Below are 19,137 nucleotides of genomic sequence, written 5' to 3'. Positions count from 1 at the left end.
CAGCGGGAAGAAGGGAGATTCTTGTCATTGCGCAAGATCCCGGTCGTGACAACAGGCACATAACAATTGACCTCACGACGATGCCACCACCACCACCCCCGGAGGCGCAGTCGCTGAGGAGAAAAGACGGGCTCGAGGCAACGCCGCCGCTGCCGGGCCATTAATGCAGGACGAGGCAAACAAACGAAAAGATCTCCCCCGCGTGAAAAGGCTGCCTATTATCTCCCCCCTAAAGCAGGTGCTCCTCCCGACGAACAAATTAAGTCAAGGGGACATGTGGCACCGGATGCGCGGAATATTGATTGCACGATCCCTTCAACGCGATGCACTATGGGGGTGGCATTGGGACCACCATTACGAGGGTATAAAAGCCGGCTTCTCTGATTTCGCCGCCAGAGTTATCTGGTGCAGTGAACGCAAGCCGACTCGTGTACACAATGCTCGCAAAGGTGAGTCTCCTCCTTGGACGGACGGACGTTCGGAATGTCGTTGGAGTGCCGCCGACTCGGAGATGCCTGGACGCCAACTGCTTCACACTGGATTGCGGAGTATCAGTATTTTAGACAGCGGACCTTCGGCTGCGCAGGCTCTAGTCGGGAAGGTGGTAACGGCATATGTTAACAAGGACTGAATAGCTACTGAAATTAGCGATAAGGAAAAGCTTTATTCGCGAAAACTTGCAACGTGGTCGGTCCGACTATGTTCATGTGTTGCATATCGGGAGCCAGCACTGCACACTGAATGAGAACGGGTGAGAAGATGGGACAGCCGCCTACGTACCACTCCGTTTACCTGATTGCGTCTTGGCTACATTAAATACACCTGGTTGCTTCAAATTTATGCCGACATTAACCCTGACCGGAAAATGCACCAAGCGGAACGTGCACATCCCTTAGGATATGTTCAGACTACCGACGTAAAAGCTATATCGGGATCTATGAACGTAAAAAAACGGCGTGTCACGCAGTTACGTTGGCTGAGGCGTGAAGTGATGTCATGCTTTAAAGTTATTACGACAGCTGCGGCAACAGTCTGAACCCAGCCCTAAGCATAGCCCATTGCGCTGCCACCATTAAACCAAAGTCGGATCTTTTGATGTCAGGAGCTGACTTTTTAAAAATTATTCTTCCATTTGTCTTGGGGACAGACTATTTTTTTTTAATTCAGAATGCGTCACTTCCGGCTAGTTTCTATTAGCTAGTGGCGGTGCAGTGCATTCTGGTTTAGAAAATGAAGGAAGAGCGACGCCAGTGTGGCCCGGCCGGAGGCATCGGTAGTCGCCAGTTAATTGCATAAGCGCATCTTGAGTGTTGACGTGTGCGACCACCAATAGACTGTACATTTTGAAGTAACATTGTTCTCGTGTTTGCTTAATCAGGCGTACAGTACATATCCTAGAGTCCTCCAGCCAAAGTAGAGGCTGTACCTCTCTGTATATTCCAATCCGGACTAGTACAGCTCCCTTATATAATCCAAAAGTGTCGAGAAACTGGGCCATTTGATACAGATCTACTGTGGTGAAACAGCGCGAATAAACCAGGACATGGAAGACACGCTCGTGTTGTTTTCTTCTTCTTTGTCCTGGTTTATTCACACAGTTTCACCACAATGAGCCCTTCTATCTGGAAGTTTCTCTTTCCTAAACAAAAATTATACCTACATGAAGCTGTTGAGCTATGCAGTTAACAAGGAATGCGATAACTCAAGCCGCCCGGTCATCTCACAGGACTCTCGTTGTGACAAGACGCTCACTGATGGTGTCAGCCTGTCCCGTGCATGCAAGAATGGCCCAAACCTGGCAACGCATTTCGCGGCCATGTGATCCGTCGTAAAGTATTCTTAGGGTTACAAGTTGACCCACCAGTCTTTTTTTGTGTGTGTGTCAGTACGACGTAGTCCTTAATACCTGATAGCGTTCCCGGTGTATTCGGCACAACCTTATAATGCTACCATTAACGTAATTTTGGGGATTCCGCACTTAAAGAACAAGCCGCCAGTGACGCAATATCTAGCTAATTGCTCCAGGTTTCCTCTGGCCTCCCAGGGTTTATGAACATCAAAGTACGATCGGTTACTAAGTCATCATTGTTCTGCACTTCCTTTCAAAACAAGGCTGCCGCTGCCCAAAATGGTTGTCACGAATCGCCTTAAATAATCAGCGTAGCCCAATATATATCACATCGGTCCTGATATGTGGATTGCGCTCCTAAAATTTGTTTTCTGAAATTGAAGTTCGCTTAATAAAAACGCCAACAGTCCATTACTGCCCTTTCTTGTGGTGCAACTGTAAAGGCAATTGCATCAGTGGCCGGTTTTAATTAAACAGCTCCGACCGTTTTATTACCCACGGACAACGAAAGCAGTAGTGTTCTTGCACGCGACTTTAAGTACACGTTTTAAGGACATCTCTCGTCCCTCTAGAGACGTTAACACCTAATAAAAGATTAGTATGCAGGAGTAAAGCGTGTGGACAGAGCAGGGCAGGAGTGCAAACTGTACATTCGGAGTGCACAGTCCTCGAAAGTTTAAAAACAGCAATCAAGTCGCAGCCCACTTGCTCACAGAGCGGCAGATTACGGTAGTCATGTGCTCATCTTCGCTCGATGATCTTCGGCGATCGTTTACTCCAGAGTATGCGCATAGCATCGCTTATATACGGAATGACTGACGTAAGCTGCCGCTCTGTTCATAGGGTGCTACTGGTTTCTTTGTTGTACCTGAGGTCTGCACATGATGGAAAAAAACAAAGTGAAATTTTTTTTCCAATTTGTGATGACGTATTGAGTAAATGTCATTTAGAAATAAATAAGCCGCTGTTATGTGATTCTATTGCGTCTAATTAGGCTAACCATGGCCTCTTCCGCAGCTTGTATTCCTCGGCGTTGTGGCCTGCGCCATGTCGCAACTCATCTACCCTGGGGAACCCATCTACGTAAGTACACATACGAACGCTGCCAAGACAGCTTTGCGTAGTCCGCACGTACACGCAGTCTGTCTATTTATTTATTTATTTTTTTATGATACCTTACAAGCTCAATGAGAGCATTGAGTAAGGGGGGTACACACTTCAAAGAGTAATAGGGAAGAAATTCAATTTTGATTTAGCTTGCCTCGCGACCTGGGTATGCAGGCAGGTAATCCGAGGCGTGGTCGCGGGATAGATATGTCAGTAAAGCTGCCGCATTGAAACCAACTTCGCACGGAAAATGTTAAACGTTATGAGGAGACGCACGCCATTACACTCTGATTTTTATTTACTTCAGAAGGCTCGTATTTTTGCTGCTAGTGTGTTTGGGTTGCATGAACGGGTTGCATGAGCTTACCTGCGAAACGTAAGTCAGGGCAGCATGGAGTAGAAGCTGGGACATGGTCTCAGCGCTTACGTAACTGGGCTTTTTCATATCTCTTCTAGGAATCCAGCCTGAGTCAAAATAATTCTGTAGCCACAATAATGGGCGATTTTTCTTTTTCTGTTTTCCTATTGTGACACAAAAAGGAGGAAACGTTCGCCTAGCGTAATGTCGCTGTGATGAAAATAAAATCATGGCACCAATGGCAGTGGTTAAAACGAAATATGTACAACAAAAACCATAAATTGTTATCTTTCAATAGGTGCTTACCGTGGCGTCAAGCAAAGCTTCGTTTGCACATACAGTCTTTGTCAAAAATTTCTGGACCACGTGAAAGTACTCAGGCAACAAAGAAATTAAAATACAAGCTCACCTCTCGAGTTCTGTGCCAGAAAGCTGGCGAAAGTTTATTGCAATCTCAGTGTTAATAAATAATTTTACGTCGTTTGAACCTTAAGTTCTTGCTTTGAATTCTTTGTGGCACACGCACACTTGACGTGGCATAGAAAATTTTTATTTTGTTGTACGCACGTCACGAAGCATCGACATCTTTAGTGTCGCCATCCCCAGCCGCTCCTCACGGTATGACGAGTAATATAACCCTCCGCTCCCCCATAACAGAGAGTAACGGGTCATTCATCACGGCTGCAGAGAAAGGTTAGCGAGATCTTGTAGACTGGACAGTACAGCAGGATTACAGGCCCCTATACACCTTTTCCCTATCCGCATTAAACCCAGCTCCTGAACGCACCCCTCCAACTTCCACCTTTAGGATATTGGTTCGTACCACTTCCTTTAAAAAGGAACTAACCCTGGCGTTTTTATTATACTGTTTTAACAACACGGGATATTGGGTGAAGCACGTGCCAGCAGTGAGTGAGCGTGCTAGCAGTTACCCATTCTTTCATTTTAGAGCAAAAGCCCTATTGCGGTACACCTTTTAAGGTCATAATCGGCGTCGCAAGTCACCTTCAGCTGCAGGCTAGAAACCTTTGCCATTCTTTTTCATCGTTTTCATTCACTCGAAGTCTCGCTGTTGAGGTACCACGTGACTTTGCGAAGGTGGGGTGAAACGGCTGCTTCGCCTGCGCCTGGTCGCTCAGCGCCGACTGGGCGCTCCGTGCGTGCCCCTGAGCGCAACAGAACCGGGTGAATCCAAACATCCAGTAGCTAAAGGGCAGGCTTCGAAATTTGAAGCACAGGCAAACATCCACGAAACACTGCATGCGCAGTCTTTGTTCAGCTCGTGATAACTAGGTTTAGAAGTGTTAAGGCTGAGAAACTTCTTTCGTTGGTTGCCCGCAGCCCCCGCAGCCGTACAGCTTCGGCTACGACGCTGTGAACCCGCTGGAGGGCGCCCGCCACTTCCACGCCGAGGACAGCGACGAGAACAACTTCCGTCGCGGCTCGTACGGCTACACGGACGCCCAGGGACTGTACCGCCGCGTCGACTACGTGGCTGACGCCGGCGGCTACCGCGCAACCGTCTCCACGAACGAGCCCGGCACCGCCGCCAGCGCACCCGCCGACGCCCTCTACACCAACCCTGTCCCTGTGGCCGCCGCCATCTAAGCCACTGTCCCTCCACCGCCCGGCAATAAAGGAACACGATTAGCGCACCCGACCTCAATTCTAGCCCGTTGATACGGAGATGAATGCCGCCATTTTCCAGACACCTTTATCTCAACACCTACAACCAGGCCCCCAGCGCTTATGTCACGCTGTCTTGTCTCTGTATACCTCGCCCTTACTTGACTGATCTTGCGACGCTGCTGCTTAACATGTTCACGAGCCAAGTGCTCCTGCCCGCAATACTTCGCCTTACTTGACGGCTCTTGTAGCACCCCCGTGCCGACCGCGAAATCGGCCGCACGTCGTTTTATGTTGCTTCACACGTTCAACAACTACGGGCTACTGCTCCTGTCTGTAATGTGCACGCTCTCTGTTCGCTTCGTTGCGATCTAGCCGGATTAATCTCGTTAGCAGCACGCACTCCGTTGTCTTTTTTCGTTTTTACTCAAGTATTTTTTTTTCACCCCTTTCCTTGCTTTGCTAGTGTTTGTACGTACTCTGGTTTATTTTTATAATCCGCCTTGTTTCTTTAGTTTCCCATGTGCCTGCCCTACCCTTTTGACTTTTGTTCCGAGTCATTTGATCTTCAGCTCCTTTGTGTGCCATACACCGGCTTCGTGAAATGTTTGTGTGGGTGGAATTGGTTTCTCGCTTTTTGTTTTCCGTCGCTATGTGTGCTCATTCATTCATGGGTGGAACCGCACAACCAGTCAATGTGTTCACAATGAAAACAAAAAAAAAGTGATAAGCCAATACAAGAAACGTTCTTTGTACATTGAAATTTACAAACCTGCTGCCGTTGTAGCCAGCATGATCGAATAAAATGGACTGCTAGGATGGAACTAATAACAGTCGTTGAGTTTATAGAAAAAAGAAGAAAGCTTTTTTTTTTTCATTTGGCGCGACCTGTTGGTCCCTCTGCCCTGCCTTATTAGCACATTTTTCTCGCGGTTCCTTTTTTCTCCCCCTTGCTCTCCCTTGATCGTTCACTTGCAAGCGCCATTTGTGTTCTTTGTCCCTTTTCTTTGTCTTTGAACATGCCCGCGGAAGAGGAATAGACCATAATGAGTCACAAAGGGAGGTCTAAATTTACGCCGATGACATCTGTCTGTGGCTTCGGGTGTCAATCGACCTCAGCTGCGAGCACGACTTCAAAAAGCGGCCAATGTGACGAGAGCATACATCCGAAAGCAAGCACTGAGCATTTCTAGTGATAAGTGCGTGGTGGCTGCATTTACCCGCAAACACATGTCCCGATATCCCATCAATATCAATGGAAAGTCGATACCTTATTCCAAAAATCACAAATTTTTTGGCGTGGTCATCGACAGAGACATGTCGTGGAGCGCACGTGTGTCTTTCTTGAAGAAGAAACTCACCGCTATCGCCCACATTTTCAGACTTATCGCTGGAATGACGTGGGGCACATCGGTCAGAGGAATTCTGCAGCTGTACCAGGCACTTTTCCTGGGAGTTTTGCGTTACAGCTTGCCAGTGATATCCAGTACATGCTCCAAAAACCTTCGGGCGATCCAGGGAATTCAGGCGCGGGCTCTCCGCACCTGTCTTGGTTTGCCGTGATGTGCGCCAACAGTGGGAACAATATACATTGCCCAAGGCCATCCTATAGCAACTTATGTGACCACTGAGACGCTACGCTTACACATCAGGCTCCTCACGAGGCTGCCATGTCACCAACTTCCGCAGATTCCTCGAAGTCGTTCACACTCTTCATTTGCACCCATTGTCGTAGCGCACAGGGCTGAAGTACCGTCAAGTTACACGCCTGCGGCCACACCGTTCTCCCCGTACTAGTGCCTGGCAACACCGAAGATTCATCTCCATGTTCCGGGCATTGGAAAGAAGGCCGACTTACCACCACTGACTCTCAGACAGTTTTCTATACAGTTACTGCACGAATGACACAATGACCGGAAGCATGTATACAAAGTTGGTTCTGTGACGCCCTCCAGTTCGGCAGGTGCGGTGATTATACCAGCAGAATCAAGCAAAATTCGATTCCGTGTCGCACATGTCACGAGCTCGACGCCTGCTGAACTTGCAGCCATCCGTCAAGCTCTTCAATACATTATGGAAGCTTCTCCCCAAAAATGGTCTATTTTTACCGACTCCAAAGGCGCCCTGCAAAGCTTCCGAGCAGCCCTGCGCTACGATCTTTTGCACCAACTGGTGACAGAAATTCGAGAATTATTTCACCAGGCTGTCATAAAGGGCCATAATATTTTATTTCAGTGGCTGCCAAGTCACTGTGGAATCACCGGAAATGTTTCGGCTGATGCAGCTGCCCGGACAAGCCATGACAGTGAAAGGACCATCTTGCTTTCGCTTCCAAGGACCGATGCCGCTAGGCTGCTTCATCAGTTTGCACGCAGGACCTCCATTACTCAATGGAATACACCGGACTTGGTGCATCCGCGCCTCCATTACCAGGCTCCTCTACTCCAGCGCCGTCTTCCGTGTGGGCTGTCGCGATCACAGTCTACTTTACTTTCTAGACTGTGGTTGGGAGTGGCTTTCACAAAAGCCTACTCCTTCTTCATCGGGATGGCCAGTAGTGACCAGTGCGACGCCTGCGAGGTTGAAGAGACAATCGAACATGTGCTTTGTCGTTCCCTGCTGTATTCATCGGAAAGACGTGTTTTGGCCTCCGAGCTCAGCCGATTGGACAATCAACCGTTCACACTAGAAACTATTCTAGGACACCGACTCGTATACAATCGACTTCGCAGAAGGCAACAAAAGCCCTTCTGCGTTTTATGAATGAAAGGCTTAGCCGAAAGACTATAGTGCCCGTAAAGGGACTAAAGTGTGTGCGCGGCCCTGCTCCTTTCTCCTCTTTTTTGCCTGCCCTCTCTTTCATCCCCTGCACACCCCTTCCCCAGTGTCCAGTAGAAATCCGGGCTCTAAGCCTGGACAACCTCTCGGCCTTTCCGTTTGCTTTTCTCTCTCTCTCTCTCTTCACTCAAATATAACCCATCATTTCAAGAGTTGTTTCGCAAATTATAGCTAACCTATACTTACCAAATGCTCACGCACTTTCATCGAAGTTCAAACGGCTGCCATGCCGTCTTAGCAACCATGGGCGACGGCAAGGGGGGGGGGGGGGGGGGGGGGGTGCGAAAAAGGCACTTGCCTCCCCCCCCCGCCACACCAGCGCTTGCCGCTTAACCCCAACCTCTCCCTCTCTCCCGGAGATGCAAGGGGCTTGCTCCCTCAGGACAAAAATGACAAAATCCTGCCGACGTCACGCTAGCAACTACACCATCCACACCAGCAGCACGTGCTGATATCACATCTATAGCAACGGGGGTGTCTGTATACAGCAGCGCCGCGCCCATTTACTCGAACTAATTTCAAATCACGCGCTCTTTACCGGGCGTGACAGTGGGCCTAGTACAGTGGGCCTCTTCGATTTACAGTCTCGGACTGACCGCGGATAGCCCGGGGGTAGTCCGAGGATTATCCACGCCATAGAGATACACGGGAAAAACTAACGCCGGTCTGCTTCTGGGGGGTCCGCGGTGAGTTCGAGCCTGTGAATCGAATAGCCTCAGTGTGTCCCAGCCACCGCGACACCCACAGCAATGCATGACGCGCAGCCGTCATTTCAAACTGTTTGAATCCAGAAAACATGCCGATTCCGCGGCCCAGATAATATCGTGTGCGCTTAAAGGGGTCCTGGAAGGCGTTTTGAGAACACTGAATGAAGTGACGCAATTGTTAGGCTGGGTGGTCCACGTCATCGGTGCTAAGTTTAACTTTTTTACGTGCAGCGAAAAGCTCAAACCTTCGTTGCAAAATTTCTCGCCGCGTTCCCACCCGTCCCTGCATGTTTTTGGGCTCCTCCATTCAGACGCATGCACGTCATCGATTCTCCCGTATGCATCACAAAGCAGAAATCCTGCGATTGGACGGCTTTTTCTCGCACTTCCGGCGAAGAGAAGCGTCGCCTGCTCAGCGTCGACGGGTCATGGCGGTGCCTTTGGTTAATTACCGCTTCCTGCAGCACGCTATCGTGGTCGTCCATGTTTATCTTTTTTACTCTATTACCACGCTTCTCGTTCGGGCACGTTGGCTAGTCCGACACGACGGCGACGCCGACTTCCCAGTTGGCAGACCGCTTTGTCACACGACGCGACGGCGACATAAACACGTCGGCGGATTCAAAGCCCGCGCAGTGTGACTGGCTCGCCGACCAAAGACACTGGCAATATTGACCGAGTGGCCGAGCGGTAGTCAGGAATCGATCGAGAAGCGAAAACTGCTCCCCGACAACATTCATGCAGTAATGAATGCCGCTCCGTTCCGTTAGTTTCTTAAGTGTAATAAACATAAGATCCACGAAGCCCTTACAGTCGCAGCCGAAACAGGGCTGTTGCTCGAGATCAGCTATGGCGGGGGTTTCATGGAACCTTACCGCGCAACTGTTATTCAAGAAATATTCCCGTAACCAGCCAGGAATTCTTGAAATCCCGAAGAAAACATTGATGTGATACAAAGGGCGGTGGATATCAATGTATTGTACAAGTTATTTTCGCAAAATGTCCTGTTTTGTCGTGGAGCTTTGGACTAAAGCCTGGCAATCACTAAATCAAAGTCGCGGGTTCAAATCCCGCAGGTTGGTGCTTTTTCCCCCTGCGCGGACTTCTAAATAGCTTAGTTTTCGAATCGTATTCGCGGATTAAAGACGTAACTTTTAGGTGGAACTGCGGAACTACCATATCAAACGTCAATGCATCGTTTAAGTCATTGCCAAGGTTTGTTCCGTTTTAAACTCGTGCTTTGTATACATAAAAAAGCAATTGTACTTTAAGAGAAAGAAATACTAATGTGTGCATTTTGCAAAATTGCTGTGTCTTTATATAGAGCAAACATACCAAGTTTGCCAAATACACACATCAGAATTTCTTTCTCTGAAAGTACAATTGCCTTCCTGGCAATTGATGGAAGGAAACTATGTCTTTATATAAAGTAAGCATAGCTTCCTTCCATCAACTTAAGCAAGACACAAGGTTGGCTTAAGGGGGGAGGGGGTATTATAGGGCCGCATCCGGCAACCAAACCCTTCACATGTCGCATTTGTCAGCACTGAGCACGCAAAAAATTAACGACCAGCCTTTATTAAGAGAAAAGGGCCTCTAGGCTATCAGCGGGAAAAACGAGGGTGGATAATGGTTTTGTGCAATCATATGCAGAGCAGAACAGAGGCAGGCGCGCACGGCGAAAGAACAGAGGCAGGCGAAAGAGTTATTTTTTTTTCTGCAGAGGAGATGTTGCAAAAATCAAACATCCATAAATTTTAATAAAGGAATACGGCAAATATTACTTACGCATCGATTTATTAACGTCATATTTGCGTAGTGTTTTGTTCTTGTTCAACAATGTTGACAAGTATGAACATTGCCACCGGACGTAGGTCGTCTAGATTTGGCGGTGGGTATATAAACCTATTGTGCAGATCCTGTTTCACTTTGGCCGGGCGGCTGAATCGGGTGACAGACAGACCAAAATTTTTACGTTCAAGTAGCCCAAAAAAGACTATCGTCTTTAAAAAAAATTAGCAGTGGCTTAGCTCGGCTTAGCACGCATATTCTGATATACGTAGCGTGAGCTAAGGTTCAGCTGATTATTCTTAGCTTTCCTGGTTGTCTAGGATTAGCTTGATTATCGTGCTTACCACTGCTTCAATTAATAGCACAAACACGGTACACGCATTATGTGACACATGTATATTTATCAAGCGGCTCTGGCACAGCGTCACCAATCACCCCAGAGCTAAGCTGGTTCCACAGGCGCAGGCCGGTGTTGCTGCGACCCACGAGCCATCGGTTCCACACCCGGCCACCCCCCGCATGATCATCAAGTGTACCGGGCGGCCACGTGCGGATCGGAGGTCGGCGAAGACGTTGGGCGCGTGAGGTGTGTGAGAGACGCCGGGCAGCGAGCAACGTTCTGTTCGCCGTGGGACGTCCCTGCTCCTCGCGCATGCGCAGCACTGCTCTCCAGGAGCCGCGCGAAACTGCTCAACCTCGGCCAGTGTAGCTCACGCTACAAAATGGGCCAAACGGTACGCAGAAAGTCAGACAGCCCCGTCCCAAAGCAATGCTGCGGCGCAGAATATCGCAGTAGCAGACAGACGTCACTGAGAAGCGAGGCATCATGGGCACTCACGCTCGCGTGGTGTGAGGAGGTGGACGAAACGAGGGAGAATCGCCGCGCGGGCGAAAATGCGGTGTCTTGATTTTCAATAACTCTACTAATACTCAACGTTTGAAGGATGTGATTACTAGGACATTGATTTAGTTGAAAATGGGAACACCCATGTATCGGCATAACCTCTTTGAGGGCCCCTTTAACGACCAAAAGAGGTCCATGGTGAAAAGTGGCCAGGGGAGCAAGCCCTTTTTTGTTCACACTGTGAATCACCTGTAACGATAATTAAGGCGCGCGTAAGTATGTGCAGACATGGAAGTGCTAGGTGGGCATGCTAATAGCGTGCGTTTCCCGTTGAAAAATGGAAAGCGGCCATAACTCTCCTGGTTTGTCTTTTTGGGGTATCAATTATGCAGTGATGGAGTATTTCACCTAGCAAACTGGTCTGAAGACTCTCATAGCTCAGATTATTCCAAAGACTTCCTTTTTCCAACCGCAGTGGTGCATTTTTTTTTTCAGTTATTTCTTTAGTCTCTGAATAATCCATATATATGGAGGCAAGTCATACCTTCTAAACGAGGTGATTATGGGTGATTTATTCAACGGGCAGCTCCGAATTTACTCTTTAGTGTAAACGGTATACCGTTAGTTGTGCACCGAAGCCTAACAGAAATGTTCCAGTGCAGAATGTGGTGGCGGCCCGGTTAGAGCATCGGTATATAGCTAATATCGTTTCCACGACTGCCAGAGGTCTCCATCTCTGGCTCCCCCGAATTTATTTTTCAGGCTTTTGCTGAGGTTAGTGAACTAACAACTTCTTTTCGAGAGTTATTTTGCTAATTTATGTTAACTTATCTTTCCTAGGTAGTTCCCCCGTCCATATAAACACCCTTACATATCCCCACTTAACTTTTGAAAAAAGAAGAAAAAAAAAAACGCCAAAGAGATATACCACCATGGAGGTGGGTATATAATTATAAAGAAGGAACATCATCCGACCTCTTTCGCGAGGTGATCGTCGAGAATATGAAGTGGGAGAAGTAACCGTAGTATGGCTTGGCCCTTGTGAACATAGTAATTTAAAGCGCCAGCACAGCCTCGAAGGGACAGGATTCGTTGCTTTTTTGTTTTTTTTTTTTTGCATCTTTTATCGCGAAGGCATAGCACCGCTTTACCGCGCGCAGACTGTGCAATGCGATCGGTAGTATTGACCATGCAGTCGGAGTAGTTTCTTCATTTTTCTTCGAAGAAATGTGTGCTGATGGCGAATTCAAGAGTGGCATCTGCCAAGTGTCAAGGGAATTTGTCACGGAGCGAAGGAATCTGAAATCGACCAGTGATGGACAGTTATGGCGGAAGTCGACCTGGTTGTGCCCGTTTCCTGAGGCAGAGGGCGCAGTCCTATGCCGTCGGCGCTTTGATCCAAATTCCCCCCCCCCCCCCCAACGTGATCTCCATTCGACGCGATAACTGCATGACCTGCAGTTCCAGGTAAAATTGCAGAAAATAAATAGCCGACGATAACTTCCGCGCATGTGACACCAGGTGACAGCTCCGCCACTCTACAACGTTTGGTGCCGATACGCCTACAGCCTACTCTGCTGCGCCTCTTGATATGGCCTATTATCGTGAGTTTTTGAAAAACTAGCATGTCCTTATGTTAAAAAAATGCCTGGTCTTCTTTCTTACTTTCTTGCTTGTGAGTGCAGGTAAAAGTCATCTCGGCTGATTTTGTTTTGTTTTATCCATATATGTAATCCATAATGTAAGTCGAACCTTGTTATAGCGAACATTGATATAGCGAATTATCGGATATAGCGAACTAAACACGAAGTTTGTTCGGTCCGCTCCATTTCAATGACACCTATTCTTTTTATAACGAAACCGAATCCTCGAGAGCCGCGCCGTATCGGCTATAACGAAGAAATATTTCGTTCTCGCGAGGCTCAAAACTCTACAGCTAGCATAATAAAAGCAAAATTTAAAAAAAGTGTGACAACACAAACATTTTTTGGGTAGCTTAAAGCCCCTTGTTGCGTGGACACTGCGAAGAACTTCCTTCCGCTCAGGCTGTGAAAAGCCACAAGGCGAAGCCCACATCCTCCTTCAAGTACTAAATAAGAAAACCTGTTTTGCCGAACCAACTTTGTTCTGTTGTAATATCACGTTCTCACGTTCCGGTCTGTTTAATTGCCACAAGGAGACAGATAAGGACTACCTCGTTTATAGTGGGTTCGAACAATGCGTTTTTTATCTAGGATTGGTGTGCGAGCCAGATTGTCGATTCATTAGAGCCTATTCTTACCTCAACGGTTATAATGAATATCGGATATAATGAACTAGTTTACTGCTCCGATAGCACTTCGTTATAACGAGGTTCCCCTGTGTAAAATATGAAGTGGGAAATTACGAGCTTTTTTTTACTCTACTCTGCGAAGGTAAATGACCAGCGATGCCCCAGTTCCAGTTCCAATAACTCAAAAACGCATGCATGAACCACTCTGATCCGAACACGTGTATGCAGAGTAGCAACCCAGTGCTGTATCAACTGTGCTGTGGCACACGTTGCCAGCATAGACCGCAAGGGACATGTACACACTAGAAGGATCGATTGGCCTGGAATTGGGGGCTCTGAGGGACAGTGCGCCCGCTTCACAAAATTCACAATACCGTATTTACTCGCGTAGTGATCGCACTTTTCTTTCCAAAAATATAATGCAAATTTAGGGGTGCGTTCATTACGCGAGGTAAATTTTTGCGAAAAAAGAAGTTTCAGCGCTGAAAACGCAAGCAAGTTGCATGTCAGAATTTTTACGATAGGTCTCATGAACGCAACAACCATAATAAATAAAAACATAATAAAAACTCCACGGACCACCAGCAGCCGCGTTGCAAAGTGACGCAAAATGCAGTGTTTTCATGAAATACGGAACGCGCCAGAACGAGTTTGCTGTGACGTGAGAACAGGTCGACCAATACGTGGCTGATGCTGTCACAGCGCGGGACACCAAAAGAGACACGGTTCCCGACGCATCAAGCTGCTGAGCGCGCTTTTCTCTTTGTCTTGTGACTACATTATGTGCAAACTCATGCTTGCCGATATTGTTATTATCGGCAAGGGTGCGGCAATAACGTAGCCATGTCTGCTTTGAAAGAGGAGCAAACACAGGTAAGTACGACCATCGTCAGCTAGACTTCGCACACATACGACATATGGCTGCGGCAAGTTCAGGGTGCGATCATTGCGCGGGAATAAAGAAAAAGTCGTATTTTGACGACGAACTTCAGGGATGCGATCATTACGCGAGTGCGATCATTATGCCAGTAAATACGGTACTATGAACTGGAAATGGTGTAGCTGAAAAGGCGGCGGTCGAAGTAACTCACGCCAAGAGAAAAAGAAACAAAACCGAAAACAGGCGCAAAAAGATTTTAGCGGCAAACAAGTTGTTAATAAGTGGACACCAGACTTCTGCCTTCAAAGCATGCGAGCAAACTTAACTGTGCCGAGAAGTTTTTTTCTCATCATTTGGTAATGGTGGTGACTATGGCTTTATGATTAGTTTACGAAACATGGGAGGACTAGTGTGTTATCCCTGCGGACTATGCGGCTGTTCGTCTCCTTTCAGTAAAAACTATGCATTTGAGACCGACGGGAACTCCGCCACCTTTGCAAATTCGCTATAGAATATGAAGTATGATAAGTAAACGGAATTCACCGTAATAAATGACATAGTCGTTCTGGTGGCCCATTGTCATACAACTGTTTTTTTTTTTAACATTTAGAGAAAACAAGAGGGACATGCTGACCATTCGCGATAAAGCTGGCTTTGCCGCAAGGTATTTTGGCACCCGCAGAACCCTAGCCTATGTATGTTCGGAATTCGGACCGCCTCATTCTGTAAAGCATTATCAACGAAAGGAATGCTTCCTCAACTCGTTCGGGGCGAGTCTCGAGTGTCCAGCTCCCTCCGTGAGGGAAACGAACATCTCGGTGTGTGCTATAACCGCGAGGACACCATGGAAATCATAGACTATTTAGCCATGATCCGGACTCCCGGAGTTCTTCCCATTCACGATGAAGCAACGGAGCCCAAGCTGTCTACTCGTACTTTATTCTTTGAAGATAGGGTAAGTGTGTTTTTGTTTGCCGACCAGAAAATTACATGGAACCCCAGCCATATTACAGCATGGCTGTAAACCGAGGTGATGAAAGCAAGGGGGAGATTGGTAACCAATGTGTAGTGCAGGAAGTTAATTTACCACGCCGAAAGCCCGACTGAAGGTCAGTGACGCACTCTTGACACAATGGCGTACGCTTTCCAGACCTCCAGGGGTTGTCTTTTCTTTCTTTTTTCTTTTTCGAACAAAACAATAAATTAGGGTATCTTAAAATTTGGGCGAACATCCACGCTCCTCAACATACGCGGCCGAATTTCTATTTGTCACAATGAGCGTTCAGGCGTTATAGTATTCCATTATTCTGTCATTGAAGCAGCAGCGTGGACTGACTAGGCTTACCTAAACAGTTCTTCAACTGGAAACGACGTTAAAGGTTCATATTCTTCAGCGACTTCCACGGCGGTTGTGTGAAGTGCTGTGCATCATATGACAGGACTTAGCGTGCCTCGGATGGCCTAAATAAATCTGGTGGTTTCCACACGGTGCTTCTCCAAGAGAGAGAGAGAGAGAGAGAGAGAGAGAGAGAGAGAGAGAGAGAGAGAGAGAGAGAGAGAGAGAGAGAGATTTTCGGGATCAGGTGGTGGTGATCCGGACAGCCCTAGTACAGGCTTTCTTCTGAAATGTGGAGATCCAGCGCATTCTTGATGGGGGTTCTTCAGGAGCACGAGTTGGCTTGACGCGTCTTACACAATATGCGAACAACTTTAACCACAGTAATATCAGCAATTCATCCCACTTTCACGAACGCTAGAGAGCAAGCCATGACAAGCCGCACAGGGTCCGGATAATCATGCCACTAAACGTCCACACAAATGAACTCTCGCACAGACGCGCCACTCCCATCAGCAGCGCAAAACATCCCAAGTGTCATTTCCGGACGTTTCTGCCGCTTCTCACCAAATCAGATGCGCGAAGTATACAGCCCGCCCACGGACGCGACAGAAGTGCCCCACATCAAGTTAGTTTCCGGTGTTCCGGACGCATTGACACGTGGCCCCTGTGCTTTACGAATGGTCGGGCACCTTTCAGACCTTCCTGGCAGCCGTCGGCGTTTCCCGGCAAACGACCGCCCACGTGCTGCAGCGATAAAGCAAGGCCGTCGTTCTGAGTGCACAATCGGCCACCCCTCACTGCGGGTCTCGTCGGAGGCAAGAGAGAGGCGGCCCTCTCGCGACTGTCTACGTGGGCGACCCGCGGGTATCATCAGTCGCAATCTCTTCCTTCTTGATCTCTTTTGGCCGGATTACTTGCTTTTGGGTTTTATTCTGTTTGTTGATCCGTTGTCTCCACAGGTCACACGCACAAACGGCTTCCGGTCTCAGAAATTTCTTCCTGCCTTCGCGGAAGTGAAAAGGGGCACGGCCATCGATGACAGTGACGTCACCACTTTTATCGTCTGAGCCGGCGGCGGCAGGTATGCGATGTATTACGTACGACCTTCACTGGCGAGGCGAAATGAGTTTGTGCGCCACGCACACAATTCACAGACGCCAAGAAGATCGTGAGGAGACAAAATGTGCAAAGCGTGGAGTGATGCGAATTGGAGGGAAGAGAATGAGAAAGACATTTCGCCAATCAGTTCGGGGGAGCGCCTTTGAAGTCGCCTTTCTTTCACTGCTTTAAAAATATTACAACATTGTACAGCAAAGCAGCCTGCCATTCCACGTTAGGGTTTTCTCGCGCGCTTCTAACGAAATTACTTTGCTATCGCCTTGTGGTGCGATGGACCACCATCGACGACGTCGAGGGAGTGGCTGGCATGCAACCGGCGCGAGCTTGCTAATTGACTCTATATGTACACCCTTTGTCAAAATTTTGTGGGCCAATCCTAAGCCTTCTCGACCACCAAGAATTCAAAAAATCGGCTTTACCTTGAAATGTGGCAAAAATATTTTAAGGCAGTAAGAAATATAAGTGTTTTCTCTAGCATTCCCGTATAAAAAGTTTCAGCCTCGCTCGGGACGTAAGCTTGTACATTGAATTTTTTGCAGTCTGCGTACTTCCGGCTTGGTCCACAAAATTTTGACAAAGACTGTACATAGTACACATACGTCTATCGCACTTTGTAAATTGATCACTTCAGCATCAACCATCGGTCGCCCCATCTGTTCTACCGCCACGTAGCAACATTATGAGTTCTATGCAGGGAATGAGTACTAAATGGAACTTGGGTGGACTATTAGCTGATGGTTTGGGCATGTGGGGAAAGTAAAAAGAAACCCGGCAATCTCCCTAACGTGAAACCTGCAAGGGGCGAAGCATGCAATGTATAATTGTGTTCTTTGCGCCGTGGCGTTTTTGCCCACGGAGATGGCACCATTGTGGTGTAGAGGTGAACAGCTTTGGTGTAAAACTCTCGTGTCTTTGAAGCAAGAAGCGTTCTAGCGCGAGGTGTTGGGAAACGAGTGTCCCAATGTTTCAGACCCCTGACTACATGAAACGACGACAGGAGACGCCGACAGCTCGAGCCCCTGAGGGGCTTCGTCCCTAAATATGGCCTTGACCTTATTTCGTTACGCGATGGCTCTGCGGGCTGTAGCGGCTGGCAAGACATATGGGCCTCCTGGGACCTGTACTGAGGACTTCATCTCCTAAAGAAGCTATGCAAATTTGGTTCACAATAAAGATGTCTATCCTACTCCTCCCCTCCGGAGGCATGTTTGCAATGTGAGACCAACACGAATATATCGAAAGATATACTTCTTTGTTAAGTAATACGCCAATCAGCATCCCTTCGTCCGGCGAACTGATAAGCAAGCATCTTACTTTGTTAATGTGTTTATTTCCCTCATTTTATGTGCGTTATTGATAAGTTTCTTTCTTAATGCATTGCTGAAAGCCACCGGCTGCATGAGCCTTCACAAGAATGAATATCATGAAATCACCCACTTGCACCACGTGAGAAATGATGCGGGGCACCACATAAAGTTTCAGGCGGATGATACCAGGGAGGTTGTCCACAGCGGAGCTGTGTCTGGGTAGGTTTTCATATATTTTGCGATGCCATCGAACCAAAACGTCTTTCGGCAAAGCCAACTTTGTGGTGACGATGATTGTAGGGTCTAATGCGCCGACATAACGCCGGCGATGAGACGCGCCGTAGTGGAGGGCTCCGGATCAATTTTGTCCACCTGGGGATCTTTAACGTGCGCCGAAATCCCGTACACACGGATGTTTTTGCTCTTCGCCTCCCTCAAAAAAGCGGCCGCCGCGGCCGGGAATCGAACCCGCGTCCTCATGCTCAGCAGCACGAAAGCCAACTTTGTCATGGCGTCTTTGAAGCGTGAGCGTTTCATAGAGCGAGGCGGTCGTGTGTGTGCGTTACTAGAATTGGTTCGTGTCTGCTTGCTTATAGGCAGCTAAAACTCCCAAGGCTGTGTACGCCCCTTCGAAGCGCGAGTCGTTCTATAGCTCAAGACGTTCCACAACACGCGCTTTAACCAGGAAATGGCGAGGGGGAAGGGGTAGCGGCGCAACGCATAGAAGACAGGTCGAAGTCATTCGAGATCGTAAGGCAGGAACGGATGACGAAGCAAATCACGCCTATTGGCCGGAGGACGAAGCCCGTCGAGAAAACGGGGCGGAAGAAAAACGCCCGAAACCTTCAATTGGACATTATTGCTTTCGAATTGTGAGCCCGGGGTCTCACCTCATCACATCACTATGAAATATACTGACTCATAACCCACGGGCTTAAAAACCATTGTGCACATAGTAGTAGTAGTAGTAGTAGTACTCATCATCATCATCATCATCCCAACCACCACCACCACCAGCCTATCTACACCCACTGCAGGGCAAAGCCCTCTCCCATTAATGTCCAGTTACCCCTGTCCTGTGCTAGTTGCGACCAATTTAT

General features: G+C 48.0%; 1 protein-coding gene across 1 annotated transcript; it reads left to right on the top strand.

Moving 5' to 3' along the window:
- The first annotated feature begins 410 nt into the window (after positions 1–410).
- On the top strand, positions 411–5,765 carry LOC144167649 (cuticle protein 10.9-like). Its single transcript, XM_077696838.1, has 3 exons — positions 411–449; positions 2,867–2,932; positions 4,656–5,765. The coding sequence occupies exons 1-3, from the start codon at positions 438–440 to the stop codon at positions 4,920–4,922; spliced, it is 345 nt and encodes a 114-aa protein (XP_077552964.1). The 5' UTR covers positions 411–437; the 3' UTR covers positions 4,923–5,765.
- Positions 5,766–19,137: the final 13,372 nt, after the last annotated feature.

The sequence above is a fragment of the Haemaphysalis longicornis genome, unplaced genomic scaffold (genome assembly GCF_048455015.1).
Source record: "Haemaphysalis longicornis isolate Haplotype H1 unplaced genomic scaffold, Haemaphysalis longicornis Haplotype H1 scaffold_2, whole genome shotgun sequence".
Lineage (NCBI taxonomy): Eukaryota > Metazoa > Arthropoda > Arachnida > Ixodida > Ixodidae > Haemaphysalis > Haemaphysalis longicornis.
This window is presented reverse-complemented; position numbering and strand designations above follow the sequence as displayed.

What these genes read in the sequence shown, in the direction of transcription:
- LOC144167649 (XM_077696838.1), top strand. An exon ending in ACCCTGGGGAACCCATCTAC is followed by an intron (nt 2,933 to 4,655) that starts GTAAGTACACAT and finishes GGTTGCCCGCAG; the next exon opens with CCCCCGCAGCCGTACAGCTT.